Source organism: Stegastes partitus, unplaced genomic scaffold (genome assembly GCF_000690725.1).
Source record: "Stegastes partitus isolate 25-593 unplaced genomic scaffold, Stegastes_partitus-1.0.2 Scaffold1045, whole genome shotgun sequence".
NCBI lineage: Eukaryota > Metazoa > Chordata > Actinopteri > Pomacentridae > Stegastes > Stegastes partitus.
In genome coordinates, this window is record NW_007578776.1 from 204849 (window position 1) to 227023 (window position 22175).

At 44.9% G+C, this 22175-nt stretch overlaps 1 protein-coding gene across 4 annotated transcripts in view; it reads left to right on the forward strand.

Annotated features, from left to right (window-relative positions):
- Positions 1-22175, forward strand: part of cep350 (centrosomal protein 350) — a 38202-nt gene that overhangs the window by 10027 nt on the left and 6000 nt on the right. The window contains exons 10-35 of one of the 4 annotated variants that reach the window (XM_008295417.1): positions 354-1096; positions 1689-1807; positions 3288-4300; positions 5249-5402; positions 5836-6005; positions 6156-6342; positions 7982-8118; positions 8215-8378; positions 8869-8979; positions 9127-9267; positions 9456-9595; positions 10999-11106; positions 11204-11415; positions 11829-12049; positions 12310-12582; positions 12681-12830; positions 13029-13189; positions 14579-14701; positions 16355-16611; positions 16756-16955; positions 17692-17836; positions 18363-18523; positions 18675-18808; positions 18890-18951; positions 19065-20926; positions 21408-21932. In XM_008295417.1, the coding sequence (XP_008293639.1) occupies positions 354-1096; positions 1689-1807; positions 3288-4300; positions 5249-5402; positions 5836-6005; positions 6156-6342; positions 7982-8118; positions 8215-8378; positions 8869-8979; positions 9127-9267; positions 9456-9595; positions 10999-11106; positions 11204-11415; positions 11829-12049; positions 12310-12582; positions 12681-12830; positions 13029-13189; positions 14579-14701; positions 16355-16611; positions 16756-16955; positions 17692-17836; positions 18363-18523; positions 18675-18808; positions 18890-18951; positions 19065-20926; positions 21408-21932 (7673 nt within the window). Of the gene's footprint in view, positions 1-353; positions 1097-1688; positions 1808-3287; positions 4301-5248; positions 5403-5835; positions 6006-6155; positions 6343-7981; positions 8119-8211; positions 8379-8868; positions 8980-9126; positions 9268-9455; positions 9596-10998; positions 11107-11203; positions 11416-11828; positions 12050-12309; positions 12583-12680; positions 12831-13028; positions 13190-14578; positions 14702-16354; positions 16612-16755; positions 16956-17691; positions 17837-18362; positions 18524-18674; positions 18809-18889; positions 18952-19064; positions 20927-21407; positions 21933-22175 lie in introns of all 4 variants that reach the window. The other 3 variants (XM_008295418.1, XM_008295420.1, XM_008295419.1) reach the window with 3 other exon arrangements.

Here is a 22175-nt window from a genome sequence, read left to right on the forward strand (position 1 = left end):
TTGGCCCAGATTAGAGTCGCCATCGCAAACCTCCCCCAAAGCCTAATTTCTTATGTGTGCTCCATTTGGGTCTGATGCTTTAGCTTCGGAGTTTGTTTTTTTTTAATCCACTGCAGTCACTTGTTGGAACATCCGGTGTTTCACAAGCTGTAACAGAACTATTTATGACAGATGTTGATCACAGGTTTACAGTAAAGCAGTTTTATAGTTAGAAGCATAAAGAATGGTCACAAACCTGTTTAATTAAATAGGAATCACCTCTAAAAGTGTTCTGCTCTGTGTTTATGTTTCTGTTGTGAAGCTGATTACCAGTTCTCACCTGTAACCTCTTGTTCTTCTTGTTTATCCACCAGCTTCCCATCACCGCTCAGACCCACGTTCAGAGTCACACAGTCGGTCTCGGCCCAACAGCACAGAAAGGCCTCGGAGTGGATTTCAGGGGCAACCCAGAAGCCGCCCCGCAGCCACGCCCGTCCCCTCGTCTGCAGCTCAGGAGAAGACCCCGGTGGGAGTTAGCACGGACCTGCTGTCGGCGGACATCCAGGGGATTCTCGATGACCTCCAGCTGGAGTGCACAGCGGCCGAGAAGGAGGAGGAGAGGGCCCGGAAAAGGTCCCGCGGTGGCAGCGGTGGCAGGAGAGGGAGAGGGGGCTCAGGGTCACGAACAAGGACTCCGGTCTCTTTTTGGGGAACTAATGCGCCAACGAATAGCTCCTCAAGAGGCTGCCGCAGCGCCAGCCCGACGACGCACCGGCCAGAAACCTCCAGCACGGCTGAAGCAGGGCGCAAGAAGAGACACTACGACGCAGACACCGTTCGCCAGTACATCGCCCGACAACAGGAGGAGAGGAAGAGGCGTCAGGCGGAGGAGAAGAGGGCAATGCGGGAGGAGACGGAGAGGAGAAACCAGAGACTGCAGGAGCTTTACAGAAAGCAGAGAGAAGCTGCTAAAACTGTGGCTCTTCCCAGCGAGGCCCCCGTGGCCCCCGTGCAAAAGCGACTACAGGAGACCTTCAACAAGCTGCTGCTGGAGGAGGCCCAGCTGGGCGAGGAGGCCACGCACACGACGCAACGTCCTGCTCCTTCTATACAAATGGTAATGTGAACAGTGTTGCAGTATTAAATTATTAAATGGCCATATCACGAGGGGTGCAACAGTTCATATAATTGTCCTGAACATTTTTAATACCAGCCTTTCACTGCGGCACACGTTGTGATCCAAGCAAATGCAGCCACTGAACATGCAAAACTTCTTTCTGTGTGCAGAACTCACAAAGCTACATCTGTCCACAGCTTATCCAATGTATGTGTTGTCAGAGAGAAGCAGCTGAACCTTAATGAATATCTGTTTTATGAATTTTTATTCATTTAAAAGTAAATTTCACTTTTTTGTAGTAGCCTGCAGCCAGTTGCAGCACAGCCAAAATCTCTTGAGTCATCCGGTTTTTAATTAAGTAAAAGAAGCAGTTTAATGTTCTGTATGTCTTGGTTTTGCTGCACCAAAAACGTACCAACCAGGGCCTACCTACCAAATATTTGCGTACCGTTACAACCCTTCTTATCACTCATGTAAGAAAGCGATGTTGTTTATTCAGACCTTTACTTGAACAGCCGTGTAAACAGTGTCACGTCTCATGTCAATCAGTTTTGTATTTTTTTTAAAATCTTTTCACTGTGTTCTTCTACAGAGACCGATGTACCAGCCCTCAGGGGAGTCGGACAAAGAGAACAAAAGACTAGAGGCACCGCAGAGCCCCTCGAGCAGTGACAGGTCTTTGAATGATCAGCCGCCTCCTCCATTATCCAGGTACACACATAAACACCTACCTGTGTTCACTTCCCTCATTCTCCCGAGTATCGAGTTCCCTACGCTCAAGTTCCATCAACACAAACGAGCATTAAAGGACATCCTGCATATTCTTCAAATGTCTTAAAATTATGTTTGGGTGAAAACTAGGAAATCACCTGACTGGAACAAACAGACTGCTTGTTCTCAGATGCTTGGCTTTTTACGGGCTTCCCTTGTGAGTGCCCCAGAAGCCTTTTTTGCTCAACATTTTAGTACAAAAACAAACAAAAATAGACACTTTTACTGCCGCTGCCACTACTTTCATTGCACGACAGACCATAAGAGATAATCGACTGGAAGTAAAGACGAGTATAATAGTTTAGCTATGCAACACATGATCATCCTTCTCTTTGTAAATGGAGTTGTGATTATTGTGATTTATACTTTTCCAACTAGTTGCTGTGAATGCTTTGTTCTTGTTAAGCTTATGTTTGCCTTTATTGGACAGCGAAGTGAAGACAGGAAACAAGGTGAAAGTTTAAGTAAAGACACAAACCAGGAACATCATGTGGCATGTGGGGATGCAAATTTGACAGTTTTCCTATCTGATCACAGCCTTATTAATCCACCTGTTAATCATTAACACAGATGAAGTACAGTGAGCAGATGTCGTCATGCTGATAGAGCTACATCCAACTGTGGACACACAACAGTCGCTTCTGAAGCGGCTTGGTTCATTGGCCAATTTGTTATCGAGCCACAGTCCTCATTGGCTTTGGCACATTAGAAATGTGTGAGTTCTCATCAGCAGCCATTAAACAGTAAACTTTGTCATGGTGGCCTGTTGCTAGTTAAACATTCACAATGCTTTTAGGTTGCCAACAGGGAACTCCCCAAAGTCTGAGCATCCACCTCCTCAGGTGGCTGCTGTCTTCTGTCTCTTTAACAGTTAGAGTCTCCATCTGGTGGTGCAGCCAGGTAGCACAGCTGATGTACACAACATTTTCTGATGTGTGTTCTTTGTGTTCTGCCTTATCGGTTCCTATGTTTTAATCAGTTACATTTTTGCAGACATTAACCATTACTATCCTCTGTAGCATGTGGTGTAACCATGTGTCTGCTGAGGTGCTTCATACTGCAGCATTTTTGCTAAAGTAGAGAGAATTGGTGTGTTTTGTTCCATAACCAGTTCGATATCAGGCTTATGAATACATTTAGTTAGAACTATAGCTGCAAGAGACGTACTGCAATACAGTTATGTGTTTGACATTCATTTGACAGTACACTGAATATCCAAAAAGGCTGTAAATATCTTATCTGTGAACACTGTGGGCATTCAGAATGGAAGTTCTTGTGTTTACTTACCTCTGTAGCAATTACAATGAATACATTTACATATAGTTTTTTTTTTTTTGTCATAGTTTCAAAGGGAACTGTTTGCACCTCTCTTTAGATCTTGTTTTAAGTCAACCGTTCTTTCTTTCACTAACTCTTCCAGGAATGATCTGGATGTTGGGGTCGCCTCGTTGCTCCAGCCAGACCGACTGTCTCCAGCTGTTCGACCTACAGCTGCTGCCAGCAGCAGCGCACGAGCGGCCGCTGGTGAGAATCTCTTCTCTCAGCTTTTAAGGCTGGAGACAGCAGTGGCTGTTGGCGACCTCCAGCACACCCTGCGACCGGCCACAGCCCCATCCAGCAGGTCGCGCTCCAAAATGTCCCGCATTGAAGCCCTGAAGGCCACCGCTACATCCCTCTCCAAACGTATAGAGAGTGAAGCACGGAAACTGGCTGGGGAGGGCATCAACTATGGTGCAGCAACTTCTATGGACATAGATCCTATTTTGACTTCTAAGCCCTCTACTCGTGCTGATGGATGCTGGGCAGAAAGAGCCGCAGAAAACAGTGACATGACTATGAAGATCCAGAGGATTTTGAATAACACAGGTCATAGTTCGTACAACGGCACAGCTCTTCCTGGTGTGAGCAGCCTGCATGCCTTCAAGGAGCAGAAGGAAAAGAACGGTGCACACACGGGTTTCAACAGTCCACATACAGCTTCTGCTGATGCAGTAGGACCCATTCTTAACAGCTACACACAGGAAAGGAGGAGGCTAGTCAATGGCTTGGAGAAGGAAGAGAGACTGGATAAAGCAGCACAAAAGAAACAGTCTGAGGAGCATCGGACTGATCTCCATGATTCAAGCGCTAGTTCCCTCAGTGAGGGTCCTCTGCTGAGTGAAGGGAGTTTTTCTGAGGACGAGGTCAGCCCTCCTCGTCCCTCCAGCTCTCGTGTACCTAAATCAGCAGATCGTCTGGAGGCAGCGGACTACTCTGTACGGCAACGAAAGGACTATCAGCGGCTGTTTGACTTCCAGAGGGAGGCAGCGATGTGTCCCGTCCTCAGTCCACCACAGCACGACAGCAGCAGAGCCCCGTTTGAAGAGCTGAACAAAGGAAGCCCCCTAAGTGTCATCAACATTTTCCTAAAAAACCTTCACGGCCAAGTTAAAGGTAAGTTCAAGTATCAGAATGTTACTTTTCCATGTTACATATGGGTCATCATTGATGCAACAAAAATGTTTTAATGTGGGTTTATGAACCGCTAACCCTCATAACCCCAAACCCACCTAGATCGACTGTTTTAAGGGTCGTTTTCGTTAAACAAATCACCAAAGTTACACAAATAAAAACAGCAGGGATTGCACAATTTTGAACTTTCTGACGGTCTTTGAGCGACTCATCCATGACGTGCCATTTCATCAGAAAACCTATTAAGTTTGAAGTCATAATATTTCATCAATATAATTTTACTCTACTTTTGTATTTTGAAATTTTGCCTTTAATCAACACTTTGTAGTAACCAAATTCTGTAAAAATCACAAAATCTGCACTCTTCAGCACAGTCATGAAGCATTTAGTGATTCAGCAGTAGCCCACAGTTACATGTCAAACATTGTTTGACTTTGCAGCTAAACTACAGGCTGTGTTTAAAAAAGGCAGACAGGAGTATGGAAGCAAATTCATAATATAGGCAGTAAATTGTCTACAGTATGTAGAGTCACCCATGTTCTCTGTGTCATAATGTACAGAAGATGTTGTTGAGTTTTCTCTTCTTGTAGACATGGATGTGCTGTTTCTATAAAAATGCTTTATTTTGCATAAACATGAACTCACAGTGAGTAAAAATACAACCAGAACAAAAGAACACACAGAAACTGCTTGAGCTTCAGTAAAGAGATTTTTACTTTTCTTTTGTTAACATGGATTTTTGGAGGTCAGCACAACCAAAAGAAAGGAAATAGTGACACTGTTCTTGTTAGTTTGTATCTGTGGTTAACCTCTAAGAAATATACAACTATAGCAGCTACACAGAATATTAAAGCTGTGGTGGTCATGTCTCAACATGCAGCGTACTGAAGGTCAGTGTGGATAATGTCTCCTCTGTTTTGTGTCCTCTAGTGAGTGGGAGAAATTCAGAGACCAATTCTCCCTCTGCTCATTCTTTGCACTCTGGACACGGCCCTGGAGACGCAGCCGTCTATGAAGATGACTTTGTGTCGTCACATAGCAGCAAAGCCACCGGCCCGATGAAGAGAGGCTCCAGTTCACCCAGGTAAAAAAAAATGACAACAACACCACAGGTCTAAAGCGGCCACTGGGTGGCATTCATGTCACACAAATAGGAAGAGCTGTAGATGGAAAGGTTTTTCTTTTCCAGGCTTTTTAGAATGAAGTAAATCCTACACATATCATTTGTGTTGGGTTGTTTCGTGCCGTGTTTTAGACCCTGAAACTGATTTTAAACTTATTTGATCAATTCATCAGTCAAAATCTCTGAACCATTTGTCCACAATATTGCTGGACTTTATTAATAGAATCCTAACATTAAGGACATATTGTTGATTTTAAATTATTATTACTACTGAGTATGTTGGGAGGAGGGGCTTTATGTCTGACGTTGGTTGTTCTGAAGTGTTTCTTTTGTTACGGTAAATTAGAAAACCCCAGATTTGATCCCACTCATTGGTGTGTCTCCTCTCTGTCAGCACCAACAGTCACTTTGAAGAGCTGATGAGGAGGTCTCCTTATGAGAAAAGCACAGGAGGCCTTTATTCCCACCATTCATCTTTCCACTCGTCCAATCACTCCCCGCATCTTTCCTCTGGCTCAACATCTGGCTCCTCACCCCACTCCAGGCACTCTGCCAGAAAAAGAGGTGAGTGTGACTATTTTTCAATTATTTTCTGGAATGACTCTGAATTGTGAACCTGTTTTATTGCGAGAAACGTTTATGGATTAATTTGTTTCAGTTAAACTGCCTTTGAGGTCAAATGCTGCGTAATGTAACGATGCCGTTCCTGTGCAGGAGCCGCGTCGGACCAGAGCGACGCCACGCTCGTAGAGGAGCAGAGGAGCTCCTGCTCGCCGCCGTCAGAAGCGCTATCGTCTGATTCCAGAAAGAAAGGCTCAGACAGAAGCTCTGCCCACAGCCAGGCCAGGAGTGTCCACTCTAATGACACGTTAGGGGAAACATCAGGGCATTCTCACCAAAGGTAATGATCCTGAGCTTTAATGATTAAGTTTGTCACCTGCACGTTTTTCTTTTGTTTTTTTGCTATGATCGCCGCTTAGGTATCTGATTGAATCGTAGGTCCAGAACAGTGAGAGAGGTGGATGAATGGTGAACACTGTTCCCACAAGTTTAGGTTACCCTCACATCCAGTTGTCCCTGGTATTTCCTTCCTTCCTGGTTTTCAATAACCTTCTGTGCAGCGCTGCTTTGGTGTTGCAGTGCTGTTGGCTTACAATGACATGTGTGTTCCTGGACATAGGAGGTTATCGATAGGTGCTTCTTTCCACAGCATGATTGTTTTTCTTCATTTCTGGGTGCCTTTTCGTTCATCACAATAATTTTTCCATAAATTCCAACTTTGGTTTCCACTTAATAGAAGTCGTATGCATTCAGATGTTCTATGTGAATCTCTACATGAACTCAGGAATGAGTCGGTTATTTTAAGCACCGGATCATCTCGGTTGTTGCTGCTTCGACCACTCAGAAACCTCCACTTGGTATATACTGTTATTCATTACCTAAAAGTAAATTTATCTGGGCATGACCAATTACTAAAGTACACTTAGAGGGGCCCTGGTCGAGGCTGCCAGTCCAAACAGTGTTGTGGCTTGTTGTTCTGTTGAAGGCCTGAGGGTTTAAGCAGCTGTGTAGTGCCCAGCAACGGGAGCAAGCTGCAGTTCAACCAAGACAGAAAACACTGGTCATTTTGTTTAGGGGGCCCGCAGGGTTGCTGGTCGGGTCAGTCTGCTTCACCACAGCTTGGGCCTGCTGCCAAAGGAAAGGAGAGAGATTTTTTTTTTCCCCTTTCCTTTTAATCTCACTGCGAAGTAGTGACATTTGAGCCCCCTAATGGTACTGTGAAGCCCAGGTGGCAGATTCTTGGGATTCTGTGGAGCCTGTGTGTCTTGCACAATAAAGGCAAGACATTCTGACAGGACTGTATACCGCTTACTGCCGTTTACAATCGAAGCTGTTTTGCTTTGGTGGTGGGACAGAAACTCAATTATATCATCATTTTTTAATGTGTTACTACCTGTTGTTTGCTTTTTGCACATTGCATTTATATCAGCCCCTGTGCATATTACAGTTGTTTTGGGATTGATGTTGCAGTGTAAAACAGCTTTTTCTTGTATTTAATTGAGGTATGTTGTTATGATTGGGGGTAAAAAAATGTGTATTGTGATCTCTGTAGGCGCCGTCCTTGGCCTCTGGTCATCTCTGAGCAGCACAGTGTGGCCATTCATACTGTGGGCCTCTCACAGCAGCTGCCTCAGTTATTTATAAGGTTTGCAGGATCAGGGTCTTGTCCTTCTTTATCATGGCGCCAATCTGCTCCTCTTTTCAAAACAGCCAGCCAATCCTGCGCTTAAAAAAAATAGTATAGTAGTGTATATGACATCAGAAACCAGCTACAGTTTGTGAAACCTCGGGGATCTGCTTTTTACATTTCCATTTTGTTGGCAGTGCTAAATTATGCTTAAAACATTTCAATAAGAATTCACTTTACCCCTAATCTGACACACTGAAACTCATCAACCTGATAGTGACAGACACACCCACTGCAGAGAAGATCTTGTCATTTTAAACTTAGAATCACATAACATTGTCTTGTTTTGCAGGCCCAGGTTGGCTTCTCCTTCTGGCGCTCCAGACCCTGCTTCTCCTCCAGGACCAGACTCTCATAGCGAACCTTTGAGAAGTGGCCCAAACACAAGCTCCTCAGCTCACGGTGGCAGAGCAGAGGCCCGGCACACAGGTAGATAAATACCTCTTACACTTATTCACAAGGTTTGTCCCACCACACTTGGTCAATATTCCTTTTTACTAATTTCCCGCCTTTCCTTTCCAGCAGGTGAGCTCCAGTATTCACCTGCTGTCCTGCAGCAGCGTATGGCAGCAGAGCTCCATTACCTGGAGTCCATTGAGGAGTCGATGAGGCAGCTCGGGGACGTGGAGCGGCTGATGGGCGTGTCCATGGCAAAGCAGGAGAGCGCAACATTGGCCCAGATGCTCAAGGTAAAGGAGAAGACTTGCTTGCTGACAGTAATAACATCGATGTGATGACGGAGAGCTCTGCTGCGTCTTTAGCTTTAGCTCTGCTGACAGTGTTTACATATAAGAAGTTGTATTAGTGTGAAGCGATTACAGCTGAAGCACACCCAGCTTCCTTAATCCTCTTACTGACTGATGAGAGATGATTTGGCATTCTGTAAATGGCTTAATATTTTACCATTTGCGGAACAGCACGCACTCTAAGCTTATGTTTAATATTGGATAATGTACAAAACAAGCTGCTCACAGTTTTAGCATTTTATATAACAAATGTGATTGTAATTCACTAATATTCAAAGATAATTTAAATGCGATTGCTTTCAAACAATTACATGATAAATACCTGTACCTGTTCTCTTGGCTCCCTAAGTTTCAGTCTCGTCTGCCTCACTGTAACGATTCTGTCTGCATCGATGCACTTTATTGACCCGCTGTGTGAACTCTGACCCTGCAGGCGAAGCAGCAGCAGCACGAGCGCGACCTGTACGAGTTGAAGATCAAGACCGAAAGAGAAGCTCTGGAGGCGGAGCTGCAGATGGAGGAAAACAGACAGAGAGTGGCCAGGGTAATGCCTCCATTAGACATTATTAATCAGCTGGTTTACAAGCAGCAGCAGATGAAGGATTCAATGTTTGCATCTTCACCTTTTGAATTCCAACCCCCGAGAGCTTGTGTTTCTCTGTGTGTAATGTCTATGTGTGGTTTTGTCCAGGCTCATTTGGAGCTGCAGGAAAGCTTGGCGGCAACTCAAAAAGAGACTTTGGAAGGCCTCCAGGAATCTACTACCAAGATGATGAGTCAACAGGCTGAGGCAGCGCGGTACACAGCCGATGCTGCTCGACACATCAAGGAGGTTAGCAATCACTTCCTTCCTCTCTGCCTGGAAAACAGCCTGTGTCATAATTTTACAACAAAAGCTGATTGATCGTTGAGTTACAGGAAAGAAATAATAATGAGGGGATGGGAGGAAAGCACGATGTCCAGTGTTAAGATTCACCAAATCAAACATTTGATCTTGTGTATCGTGTTCTCATCTGTCAGATGGCAGAACTGACGCGGTCGCAGATAGCAGGAACCGTGATTGTCCCTCCTGTTGCCACTGATTCCTCAATGTTCGACCAGCGAGAAGAACAAGAGAGCTCCTATACGAAGCAGCGACACGACAAAGCCGACTCTGACAGGTACTCTAAAAACACTTTAATTAGTGTCACGATCCGCTAGCGGCACAGCTCGCATGCTTTAATTTATTATGGTTTAGATTCAGAAGGGAATAAATCACATCCCTAATAATACATCACCATTTACATAGAAACATTCTGCCCCTTCGTCACACCTTTGTACACATTTACCACTGAGGGCTGCAATGAGTATTTGTTTTGAATGTTTAAGCAGAGATGTTATAAGGGAGAGTCTCACCGCTTTAAAAGAATCCTGAATCCTTTAGAGAAATCCATGATTCCAGAGATGATGGTTGTATGACACTCGTCACGCCCTCCCACCAAAAAGCATCTGCTGTATAAAAGCCAAACTCTGACATATCAAACATCAAACCCCGTGTCATGGAGGTGTGCACGTGCAGAGTAGAAATATAGCGTGTGGAGGAAAAAATAAAAGGCTGTTTAATCCTCTGAACTCCAAAAACCCGCCAGCAGGTTTGAAAGGCTTGTTATCTTTTGCCAAAATCACACCATTCATCAGAGCCAGAAACTGTAAAAACAAGAAAGAATCAGCAGAATTTCAATTTCCAACAGTCCTTGAACCACTCATCCGTGTAATGAAGTTTGCGGAAAACTTAATCAAGTCGAGTTAAAATCGAGATGTTTTATCAAAATCACTTTGTTCTGCACGGCTCATTTCAAATGTTGTGAAAAATAAGGCAGTAAAATAGATGAAATTCTTCAAAATTTTGTTTTTAAAAAATAAATTCTGCACTTCTCAGCACAACTGTGAATCCATCAGTGACTCAGCTACAAATAACAGTCACATGGAAATAAATCAGGGATTTTTGATTTAGCTGCAGTCTGTGTTTACACAGAGCAGACAGATGCAAACTAAGGAAATAAGATAAAAGTCTAAGTAGTAAAATATCTATTGTTTAACAACTTTGGGCACCAAGTGTTGGACCTGTTGATTTCAGCTTTTTTTTTTTTTTTTTTTTGTGAAATAACTATGCAAAGAAATTCTTTGTTAGTTTTATCTTTTTCTATGATGTGTGGCATCATAACCGTCCTACTGCACAGAAGACATTTTGGAGTTCTCTCTACTTCCAGCTGTGGTTGTTCTGTTTCCGTTGAGGTTCAGGACTTTGTGTTGCAGTGAAAAATGAGCCGACAGTGATAAAAAAATGTGACCGGAGCCAAACATGCCCAGAAACTACTGAGGGTTCAGATGGTTTAACACTGGTTTGGGACAAGGTCACCAAAGCTTTACAGCATTTCTTATCTGTGATAGTTGATATTGCAGGTATGCCTCTCTCCCCAAGGATCTGGACTTATTAACCCAAAGTGACTGACCGGGGAATTACAAAGATGGCTGCCAAGTGGCGAGACGCTGGTTTCAGTCTTGTTTACTTGCTCTTTTACAGCTTTCTGAGTGAGGTGTCAAGCAGAAGGACCAGATCCGAGGAGCCCCTGTCTTCCCTGAACAGCCTCAGTCACTCTGACTCCCTGTCCTTCAAAAGACCCAACATCAGGTACCAGCCAAGCCCGATGTGTGCTTTCACTATTTTCCATTTGATTTGGGGGAAGAGAAAGCAAAGAAAACACTAAATCTGTTTCCTCTTTCCTCAGCGGGTCTGCCTCCAGCAGCCACCACAGCCCGTCACATGTCTCCTCAGACACCAGAGAACGGACGAAAAAAGAGGTAGTAGAAGGGAAACGGAGAACCGGAGGGGTCGAGGAAAGGCCAGAGGCAGCCAGCAGCTCCGTAGAGGAGGAAGTTCCAACAGCTGCGAACGACACCCTCTGCAGTGACAGTATCCCCTCTATGGTGGATGAGAAAGGTACTGGACGGCTCAGCTCTGAGTTCAAAAGTTCACATGTGTTTTAATTCAACAGTTGGTGACTATTTCTACATAAGCATCAGCACACAAATTAAAAGCTATACTGCTGTCATTAAATCAGACCACAAACAAAACAGTTTAGAACCACAGTGCTGCACATGTGGCCCTGACCAGTTGACAAAATAGTGAGTGTACAAGTTTAAACCAGAACCAAGAAGCACAACCGGCTCCTGGTATGTTTTAGGATAGATTTTAAGATTTTACTGATTACTTTTAGGGTTTTGCGTGGACTCTCGCCTACCTTTCATCACTTTGTAGCTTGGATTTTGAGAAGTGCACTCTAAATAAAGACTATTATTATTATTGCCATCATTACAGTATAGACTGAGCTCATCTTGTCTCTGACCCTCCAGCAGACAGTATGTCGGTGGCCACAGAGTACTCGCTCAAGTTCGATGAGTCCATGACAGAGGACGAGATTGAAGAGCGCTCCTTCCGCTCTCTTCTGCCGTCCGAGGCGCATCGCCGCGGAACTCTGGAGAAGAAGTCTCGCCACCACGAGGAGTCGGAGGATGACGGAGCCAATCACAACACAACATTGGTTTCAGCATCGGGGTTGCACAACTCTTTAAAGGTGAGGCAGTTATCCAAACACTGACCAACTGCAACACTTATGGATCAGTGGTTGCTTTTGCAGCTGGATGTGACCACTGATAGTATGATTTGTTTTTGTTTAATACTTAAATTTTGCATAGATGTTTTTTATTTAGCATGTGCTTTGTGTCCCTTTTTATACTCTGTTAACCAATTATTTCACTGTCCACCTTTAACTCATTTCTTGCCGTGACTGTTTCCTTCCTTAACCTTTCCACCTGTGTGCTCCTGCGTTTCCAGGATGTGAACATAACCTTTTCTGGCGGGCAGGAGAGCTTCTCCCAGTTCACTATGGACATGGTGCGTCAGTACATGAAGGATGAGGAGGTAAGACTGCAGCACCAGAGCTCGCTGCTGCATCTTCGCCAGAAAGCTCTCAAAGAGAAGACCAGAACGGAGCTGGCCTGGTTGGAGCACCAGAAGAAGAGGCTGAGAGACAAGGGAGAGGATGACAAAATGCCACCAATCAGGAAGAAGCAGCGGGGCCTTCTGATGAAGCTACAGCAGGAGCAGGTGATGGCATTAAGTCACAGTTGAGCTACGAGCTGTACTGTAGTAATACTGATTTCTAACTAACCAGTGTTTTCTCCAAATGTACTCCTATTCCTCAGGCTGAGATCAAGCGTCTTCAGGAGGCCAACAAAGCAGCAAGAAAGGAAAGGCAGTTGTTGCTGAAACAGCAGGAGGAGATTGAGCGGATGAGAAACTCAACACTCAGGCTGAAGGAGCGGCTCAAGTGTGCTGGGGGTGAAGCTCCACCTGTAAGTAGTGCCGTAACTTCAGAGCTCATATAGGAGAACAAATAGATTTAAGAGGTTTCAATCCAGCAGAGTATAAAATGAATAAAGTAGTAATGCATACACTGACCTGAACATGCTGCTATGTTCATCTTTTTTGTTTGGTTTAATTTAGTTCTTAATTAATTTTCTCTCTGTGTGTGCCCACTGTCCGTCCTCCAGGAGACTCCAGTGTCGGAGCTCCCAGAGTCCGAACCAGCCTCCCCCAGCATGAGGCATCCCGATGACGTCCGCAGCCCCTCGCCCTCGCTCTCCATCTCTGGAAGTGAGACCAGCAGCATCATGCAGAAGCTCAAGAAGATGCGCTCGCACATGGATGAAAAGTAAAGACCTTGATTTCATTTTCTTATATTAACTAGGCTCTCTCAGCTTATTGACAAATTTCCCAGCAAATTACCAGAAGTCATACTGACAAGACAGAAGAGTCCAAATTCTGCTTTCATAGAGTCTTTACCTTAACTAGCGATGAGCCTAATTGAAGCTAACGGTAAAGTCAATGCATGCCATCTTTCTCTTGCTGTTTAAAGCGCTGTGGATGTGAAGATAAGCATGCTCCGTGTTGTCCTCCCTCTAGACTAGACGAGCATCCACACACTCTGCAACAACACCCCGTTAACTTAATTTGTCTGTACCAGTGCTAATGCAGCCTTACGCGTCTGGAAGAGAGACAATCCCACGACGTTAATACGCAGCTGTAACACCGTGTGAGCTCAGTGCTGCAACCTTTCCTTACAAACATAGGTTGTGCATTTCATCCTTTTTATTATTATACCCACTTTCTTTTGTGTTGCCTGTGGGCTTGGAGCTCCTGTAGGTCCTCTAAGGTTTTAGACTTCACCAGCAGCTTTGGTCAGGTGATCGCAGAGCCGCTCATGATCGGGCAGCTCAAACAAGTGTGTTAATTGTTCTGGGGGTTTAGGACTTATAATTTGGCTTTGGCAATCTTCCATGGTGGCATTTTAGCCATTTTCAGGGCGAGATTTGTCTAAATTTATACTAACAACACAACTGTCAGTGCAGTTTAATGCAGTGTGTTCCCATTAATGTTATTATGAGTTTCAGAATCACTACAATTAGATTATGTCTGCATAATAATACAAATAAGAGCATGTGACTAAAAGCAGAACTTATTTGTGTCTGATCATGCATTCATGATCATTAGCTTGCTTGTCATGATCCTTAATGTTTTTGCTAAATTATCCTGTGTCTCCATTATATTCTCTGCAACTACTGTCCTGGTAATTATTGCTGAGCATTTGCACCTTTGTCTTCAGCTAAAAGTAGCCCAGTAACAAAGCTGTAATCGCTTCATCTCAGGGTGTTTCCTCACACTAATTTGTTTGTCAATCAGGCTCAGAGATCTGTCATTTGACTCCATCTAAAAGCAGGTTTGATTATACCTGAATCAACTCCCAAAACGAGTCTGATGCTCACACGCTAAGCTAAATGCTCATTAGGAAGCTTGTCTCACCACAAAGTCCTTTAAAAGTCACCGTCTCCTAACAGAAGCCTGACAGTCTGACACGCTGGGTGCAATAAAACCACGTTTTCTCATATCACTCTCTCCTTTCTCTCTACTTGTCTTTTCCCTCTGCGTCTCTTGTGTTTTTTACATTATGTGTGTGTGTGTGAATGTGTGTGTGTTGTACATGTCCATGCCCATGTTTGTGTGGCTCTTTTGACTTTGTCTGTCGCGTGCTTGTGTGTTGTAGACACTGTTCTCCTGTCCACTACTTCCTCTCTGTGTTCACGGCCCACCACTGGGCCTCCCTCAGTGTCTGTCTTCCCAACCTCCACCCTAAATTCCAGCTCTTTATCTACAACCAGTTGGTCAGGTACTGTACAGTGCTCTCTACCTCTCCACCTAGCCCTGCCCTGCCTCACCTCCACCCCCCTCCACCCCATGGAACATGCTTGTGTTCATCCACTGGCACTGGGACCTTGTTTAGGGTGGGATGATGGATGATGATTGATTGGATGTGCTGGTTTGTTTGAGGTTTTTCTGTGGGATCTTAAGAGGTTTTTAACTTCCAGGATGGGGGCTTGTGTGGGGGAGGAGCTTAAATGAAAGACTGAAAAGTGCCCAAGGAAAGCTGCTTTACTGAAATAAGCTAACCTTTAGACTTTAGCTTCACGTTGAATGGAGTTTTTAATATATGTGCGAAAAAGAGTGAAGGTAATACAGCACACTGGTTGAATTGAAAACAACGGAAATGAGAGAAAATTTGATTTACAAATAAAAATCTCCTGTGAAAGTCAAAGGTTGTGCTTATTTATTAGCAGCTTTCCTTGTTGGATGGGAATCTCAGACTCAAAGCTGGGATTTCACTGATTTCAGTGGTGTTTAATTTGCAACTCTTTCCCTCTGTATGTCTTGCCTCTTGGAATGAATTATAAAAAACATGCAGTGCAACTTGTTCTGTACATTCTGCCTGCTGGCCGGTCAACTGCAGCCCTTTTACGTTTGTGCAATGCTTCGAGACGAAACCACAGTGCGACACAAGCGTAAAGGATTTTTGCAGAAAATAGAGCAGACGTAGAGTGGTCTGTCTCTTTAATGAGCCCAGTAAATCTCAACTAGACCCTTTATTATGTAACTGTTGCTTAGGATGGGATAATAAGTACAGATGATCATTGGCCGTAATAGAGTTTGGGAAGGTACTAAAAACCCCCACAGTCTCGTTCTTGAGCATCTGGGCTGTCATCAGTTTACATTAGGTCAAGAGAAAGGCCTCGAAATTAGATCAAGGCTAAATAATACTGCACTGTAATGGCACCCATAGCTGTGGGAGATACCATTACAAAACAGCTACACCTCGCTGCACTTTATTTCAGGCATCTGCAGAGATTTGGACGGATAAGTGACCCAGTATAAGTTGGATTGAAGAATTACACAACAGGACCCGTATATCTTTATTGCATAAAAAATAGAAATGGTCATATTAGTGGGACCCTCGTAGAGCTGTGTGTCCTGTAGCCCTGAACATGTTTGAGGTGTGTGTGTGTGACTTTGCTCAACGTCCAACCCCTGGGTTTGAGTCTTTAATGCATGAATCTGACATTTTCACTATTATTTCTCTGCTCCTGTTTTCTCCTGAGTGACATTTCATCACTTTTTTTTAATTTGATGGGTACTCGTGCATTTCTATAGATGATAATTCTAGGCATGTATGGAATGTGTGTTTGCTTATGTGTGTGTGTGTGTGTGTGTGTGTTGGCTAAGAGGTTTGAGGTGCAGTAATAACTGGATGTCCAGGTGATTTGGGTCTGCTTGCTCCTGCGCGGTCATGTTTAACCTTTTTCTTACGCCTCATGTCTTTGTCCTCCTTCTCTTCTTTCTCTCATCACTTGTTCTACCCATGCTCTTCCCGTCTTTACCCTCATCTCCATTTCTTCATCTGTCTCCTCACCCATCATCTACATCTTCTGCCACTTCCTCCTCATCCCTCCGTTCTTTTCCCTTTCATTCTCATCGTCCACCTCTGCAGGTTCCTGACCAAGCGAGAGCAGCAGCTGATGCAGAGGCGTCACCATGCCGAAGAGCTGCTGCAGTGGAAACAGCGGCTGGACCAGGAGGAGGCTGAGGTCCGGCGCATGGAGAAAGAGGCCCTGGCTGTGTGGGACCAGAACACGCCTCGGGACAAAGATCTCAAGATGTCAGAGAGTCAGGAAAAGGAGGTCTCTGACATCAGCTCCCACCACAGTCACCACCGAAGCTCAGAGCCCCGAACTGACAGTGAAAAAGGTGAAGCTACGCGAAGTTCTGTTGCCAGGTTTAAAGTCAAAAGAACAATAACAAGAAACCGAGTTTAAAATATGATTTGTCACACGGTGCATGCTTTGTGAAGGTCAAGACAAACATAATGACCCTAATGTGTTTAACTTTCAGAGTATGTGAGTGAGGGCGACTACTCCTCAGAGACACCTGACTCCAGCATCCGCACAGAGGGACTGGGCTCCCAGCAGCAGAGGAGTCCCCCCTCGGCTCAGCCTGCTTCAGTCCCTGAAACACCTTTGGCTTCGGTCCAGAGCAGCCCTGCCAATTACACCCAGGACTTCACTTCTGGGTCACAATCACCTGGCAGAAAAGTATGCGTAACTCTTTTCCTTTTGTATTTCGGTGTTTAGGATAGGGATGCAAATTTGTGGCAGTTTTCCTAATTGATATTCAGCAGCATTATCAATCAATCAATCAATCAATCAATAAGTACCATACCACATGCAGGTTTAGCTATTTTTAATGACAGACACATGACATTCCCCTTAGAAGCAGCCGTATAACAGCAGCCACTCAGCTATAGGTGCATTTATCTTGATTATATGAGCTGTGACCGCCCGTTAGTCTTTGTCATGGTGGCCCATTAGTAGCTGAACTCCCACAATTCTCTCTGCATGAGTCAGCAGGCAGTTTTTTAAACAAGCATTTGATATATCAAGCTGAAATTTTACTAATATCTCGAAAATCACAGACAAATCAGAGATGGTTAAGCAGAAATTGTTCTAAACATTTGATGATTTAATTATCATTAACATCCCTCGTTTAGGCTCATCTGATAGACGCTGAGTTTACATGTAGCTGCTCCAAAACAACCTCTCATATCTCATGTAGAAAACTTTGCAGGCAGGAATGCACATCATCATTGTTGTTGCTCCGCTCTGTACTTGGTGAAGTACAAGGAAAGGGCATTAGTTGGTTTATGTAAAATATTAATGTAAACATACCTCTGATCAATTTGCCTGACTGTGATGTTGTATCCTCAAGTAATATTCCTCCCTCTTTGCCATCCTTCCTCCTCCTCCTCCTCCTCCTGTCTGGTCTTTCCAGTCTTCTCCTCTCAAAGGCAGCCACAGCCCTGCTGCCTCGTCTTCAGATGCCAGCAGTAGAACCAAGATGCAGGTCCGGTCCACCTCCCGGACACCCAACCAGGCCTGCACTCAGCCCACTGACCCTCCCATGGTCACGCAGACTGGTGAGTTATTTATGTGCAACACACAGAGTATGCAGCATATTTGGAGTGTAAAACTGTTCCAGATAGTTCTAATAGAAGATAGAAGGGTTGAAGCAGAGAGTGGACATAATGCAGCTATATTGCTGGCACTGTAGAGTCAGGCATAATGTGATTCTGCCAGGAATACATTATGCAAGCACTTCTCTGATGTCTAACCTGCTTAGCTGTGTGATAGCAGGAGGAAACACTGTGCATTGCACTTAGTTATGGCACAAGCGAAAAACGGTTTTGCTGTCTCGTATTGTAGCCGAACGTGTTGAATTCATTTTCAGGCCACTGCTTAAACCTTTAATCTGTGTAATGCTCATTGTTCATTGTGTTCATAAAAAGGAACTTTACACGTTCTCAGTAAAGAAAATGTACAGTAATCCCCAAAGAACTGGGTTTGAGTTCGTGTGAGCTAAAAGTTGGATTAATCTTTGCTAATCAGAGTTTTGGCACCGGGTTCACATTCTAGCTGTGATTTATCATTGAAATTTGCTTTCAGAAACCATTTCAGACCAGAGTGACATAGAGAGTCGTATCAAGGCCCTGAAGGAAGAACTCAGAAAACGCAAGTTTATGGCCTACCAGCTGAAGAAAGAGCAGAAGAAGCGAAACAAGGAGCGCCTGAAGGCACAGGAGGCCAGCCTGCTCAAACAGCTGGAGGTAAACATGTCACCTCGTAGCTGGTGTGTTTAGACGTCCAAGCTAAACATCCAAACAAACTGAGATGGTTTCGTGTTTTATTTATGCGTGTGTTTGTGTATTTGTCCGTTTGCTGCATATCTTAACTTTTATTCTCCTGTTTTCATTTCAGAACTACAACAACTTTATCGAGAAAACTAAAGCAGAGCTGAACAAGGAGCCAGACTCAACACCCGACACAAACTCCCAGATCAAAGAGTCCAGCTCTGTTTTAGAGCAGTCCTATATTAAATCACCTCCAAACAGGTACCAAAAACAGCTTAAAATGATTCTCTGGTGAATGTTTGATGCTATAAATACATTTCAAACTAAATCTTTCTGTCTTAGGTCTGAAACCAGCAAAATCTCTGACTCTGAAAGGACACTGATTCATGCAGCGTTGCATCGCGGTGAGTTGCTTACATTCATCACATGGATTATATACATTATGTACAGGGTTTATTCAAAATGTTTTGTGACAGAAATGTTCCAATAATAAAATGACTCTCTCTTATGTTAATAGATGCCCTTCCTCAGCCAGACTACAGCAGATCTACGTCAGTGCCCGGAGACCTGTCTAATGACGAACCACAAACAGTCACTCCGACTGTGGCAGCATCCGGCAGCACAGAAGACAGGAGCCGTCCATCCACAAAGGCTCTTCTAAGACCTCGTTCAAAAGAAGACATAACTGAGTCTGCGGATGAGAGCATTGTGTCTGATCATAGGTCTGATGTTCAGGAGGAGCTGGAGATGAGCTCCAGGGTTGAGGACGAAAACTCTCAGCATTTTCTCAAGCTAGAGAGGGAAGACGGACCTGACTTCCAGGAGAGGTTGTCTACGTCCAAGCATGTTTCCTCCTCCATGGACGAAGAACAGCGTTCTCAAAGTGTTAGCCTTGAACAGGACAAAGAACTGAAGCAGGAGGAAATATCTGAAGGAGAGCAAGCTGTGAAGTTAAATCTTATCGATGCCCGACCACCAAAAATGGACCTCGAAACCTCCCCACATCCAGCCTCCAGCTCTTCAGCTCGTGAAGGTCCCTTCTCTTCAAACAAAGAGGCTCCCATCAAGGATAACGAAGCTTCTCCCGTGGCAGATGGTTATCACGATGACTTCGAGTCATCATTGGATTCTTCACCCAGAGAGGAGCATCGTAGTTCCAAGCTTGAGTCTCACGTCTCGCTTTCCCCGACTGAAATCAAGGTTTCAAGAAAGGACTCGTCTAGCAGAGCCACACCAGACAGCCAGGACGAGGTGGTTGAGGAGGATATAGCCGAGGAGCTCAGTTACCGTTCTGATGCGAGTGAAGCTAGCCGCCAATCTGAGAGGCTGTTCGACCTCCAGGAGAAGACAGACGATTTCAAACATGACAATCACTCACCACCCATCTCCCCCCTGCAGACCCCTCTTTCTCCCATTGTAGATGAAATGTTGAGCTTTACCATTGGAGACCGGGTTCTTGTCGGTGGCGTTCAGCCCGGCACGCTCAGATTCAAAGGTCCGACCAGCTTTGCCAATGGCTTCTGGGCCGGCGTGGAGCTGGACAAGTCTGAAGGGAGCAACAACGGCACCTACGATGGCGTGGTTTACTTCGAGTGTGAGGAGAGTCACGGTATCTTCGCCCCTCCAGACAAAATCTCTCACCTCCCCGACAAGTTCGAGATCTACACGGATACCACGGAGGACGAGGACTCGTTTTTCGACGACTCGCCCGATAAAGGTGAGAGTAAACGCAAAACAGATGAGGACAATTCCCAAAAACAGGCCGATCTGGGGAGTAGAAACGAACAGACATCTTGTAAAGACGCTGAATCTGAAGATAAAAAGGTTACGAATGAGTCTCTTCACAAGAGCCAGACTCCACAAATGGCCAAATCCCACCTCAATTCACAGCATCACAAAGAATCCAAGCATCCAGTTTCTAATGGCAACACGAGGGACATAATGCTGGATTTTGAAGACGCGTCTCACACTCTGATCATATCTGACATGGATAAAGTAGACTTTGTGAAGCAGAGTAAGACAGAAATTACAAGCCTCGTCAAGAGAGAAGACGTCGACTCCAACAGACACGTTACTCCTGCTGATCTCACAACAGATATCAGGGATGATAAGAGAGAAGAGAGGGACAAAGATTCGCTGGACACGTTCGCAGACAAGCTTCTCGACAGCTTTGTTAAAGACGCTGTCAAGCAGTTTGCTGAAATCAAAAAGTCTAAAGAGCAGAAGATCGAAGCCGCCAACCAGATGAACGGAGGCCTGTTTGGTGAAATGGCTGAAGAAGAACAAGAGTGGATGTCTTCAGTGGAACAAAAAGATGGGCTGCCCTTCTTCCTGCCTGAAAAAGAGGAGCTGTCTTCTCCAGAACTGTGCAACCGACCTGTGAGTGTGTTTTTGATTCTTGACTTTCACGCCGCTGAAAGTTTTACACGAGAATAACATTTTGCTTCCATGTTTTGAGTCAGAAAGTCAGCAACAAGTCAACAGTTTTGATGCCGTTTTGCGTAATAACTGATTGAACTTTAGAATTTTTTCTGTCGGGAAGCACGAGCCGTGATCGTATCAAGTCACTGACAAACAGTTCTTGTTTATCTGACCCCGAGAACCCTTGTTTTAGGGATGTGTTCAGCCAAAGTCCGACTGCATGTTTACAGACTATTGAATTTGGTGGTCTTTACTGAAAGCCTCTGTGTCTGAAACATTAGTAAGAAAGGTGACTGTTCAAGGCGGCATTAAAGTGTGAAATCATGATTATTAATTAGGCTTGTCCTGTATTGTTGCGAGACGGTATCAGGATTTATGGAATTTTCTCATTTTAAAAAGGAAAGTATGCATGAAATTCACATTTTCTTTGTCACAACAGGAGAGTCCAGTGTTGGGGGCCAGTGGCCAAGAAGAGCTTGCCAAGCGACTGGCAGAGCTGGAACTGAGCCGTGAGCTGCTCGATGAGCTAGGCGACGATCAGGACTGGTTTGATGAGGACTTCGGCCTCAGCTCACGCAGGGAACAGCAAAGACTCAAAGAGAAAGAGGAAGAGGAAAGGCTGGGAGCAGGAAGAGGAGGCTCATCCGCCGGCTCAGCTATGGGGGGGATGGTTTCGTCTCCAGGTGGGGAGCAGCAGGTAAAGACTCCACCCAGACCTGAGCTGCCTCTCCCCATGCCTCCCAAACTACCCGAGCAGCCTGCCATGGTGGTGCCCCACTCGGCCACTGAGGTGGAGAAGATGGTCTACGCTGCCACACAGGAGATCTGGGACAGCTGTGACCTCGGCAAGGAGGGAGCACTGACCCTCGCACAACTGTCAAACCCTCAACCTTCTCAAGAGTATCTGGGCAAAGAGTCCAGCAGCCAGGACCAGGAGGCCCTGTCCATCCGCAGCTACAAAAAGGTAAAAATTAGAACTGGAAAACAAAGTGTATGCAACAAAAACAGATGTCGTTCTAAAATCACAGACTTCCATTTCTGTTCACTACGAAGCAAACCAGTGAGAACGTAACACACTATTGTCATGCTGCAGTCATCTAACACCAAAGGCAGCTGGGCCTCCGACACAGGGTTTGATCTACATACGTCCTCTGAGGTTAAACACCAGGAAAGTTAGAGTGATTCAGCAGATTCCTCTCAGATGAAC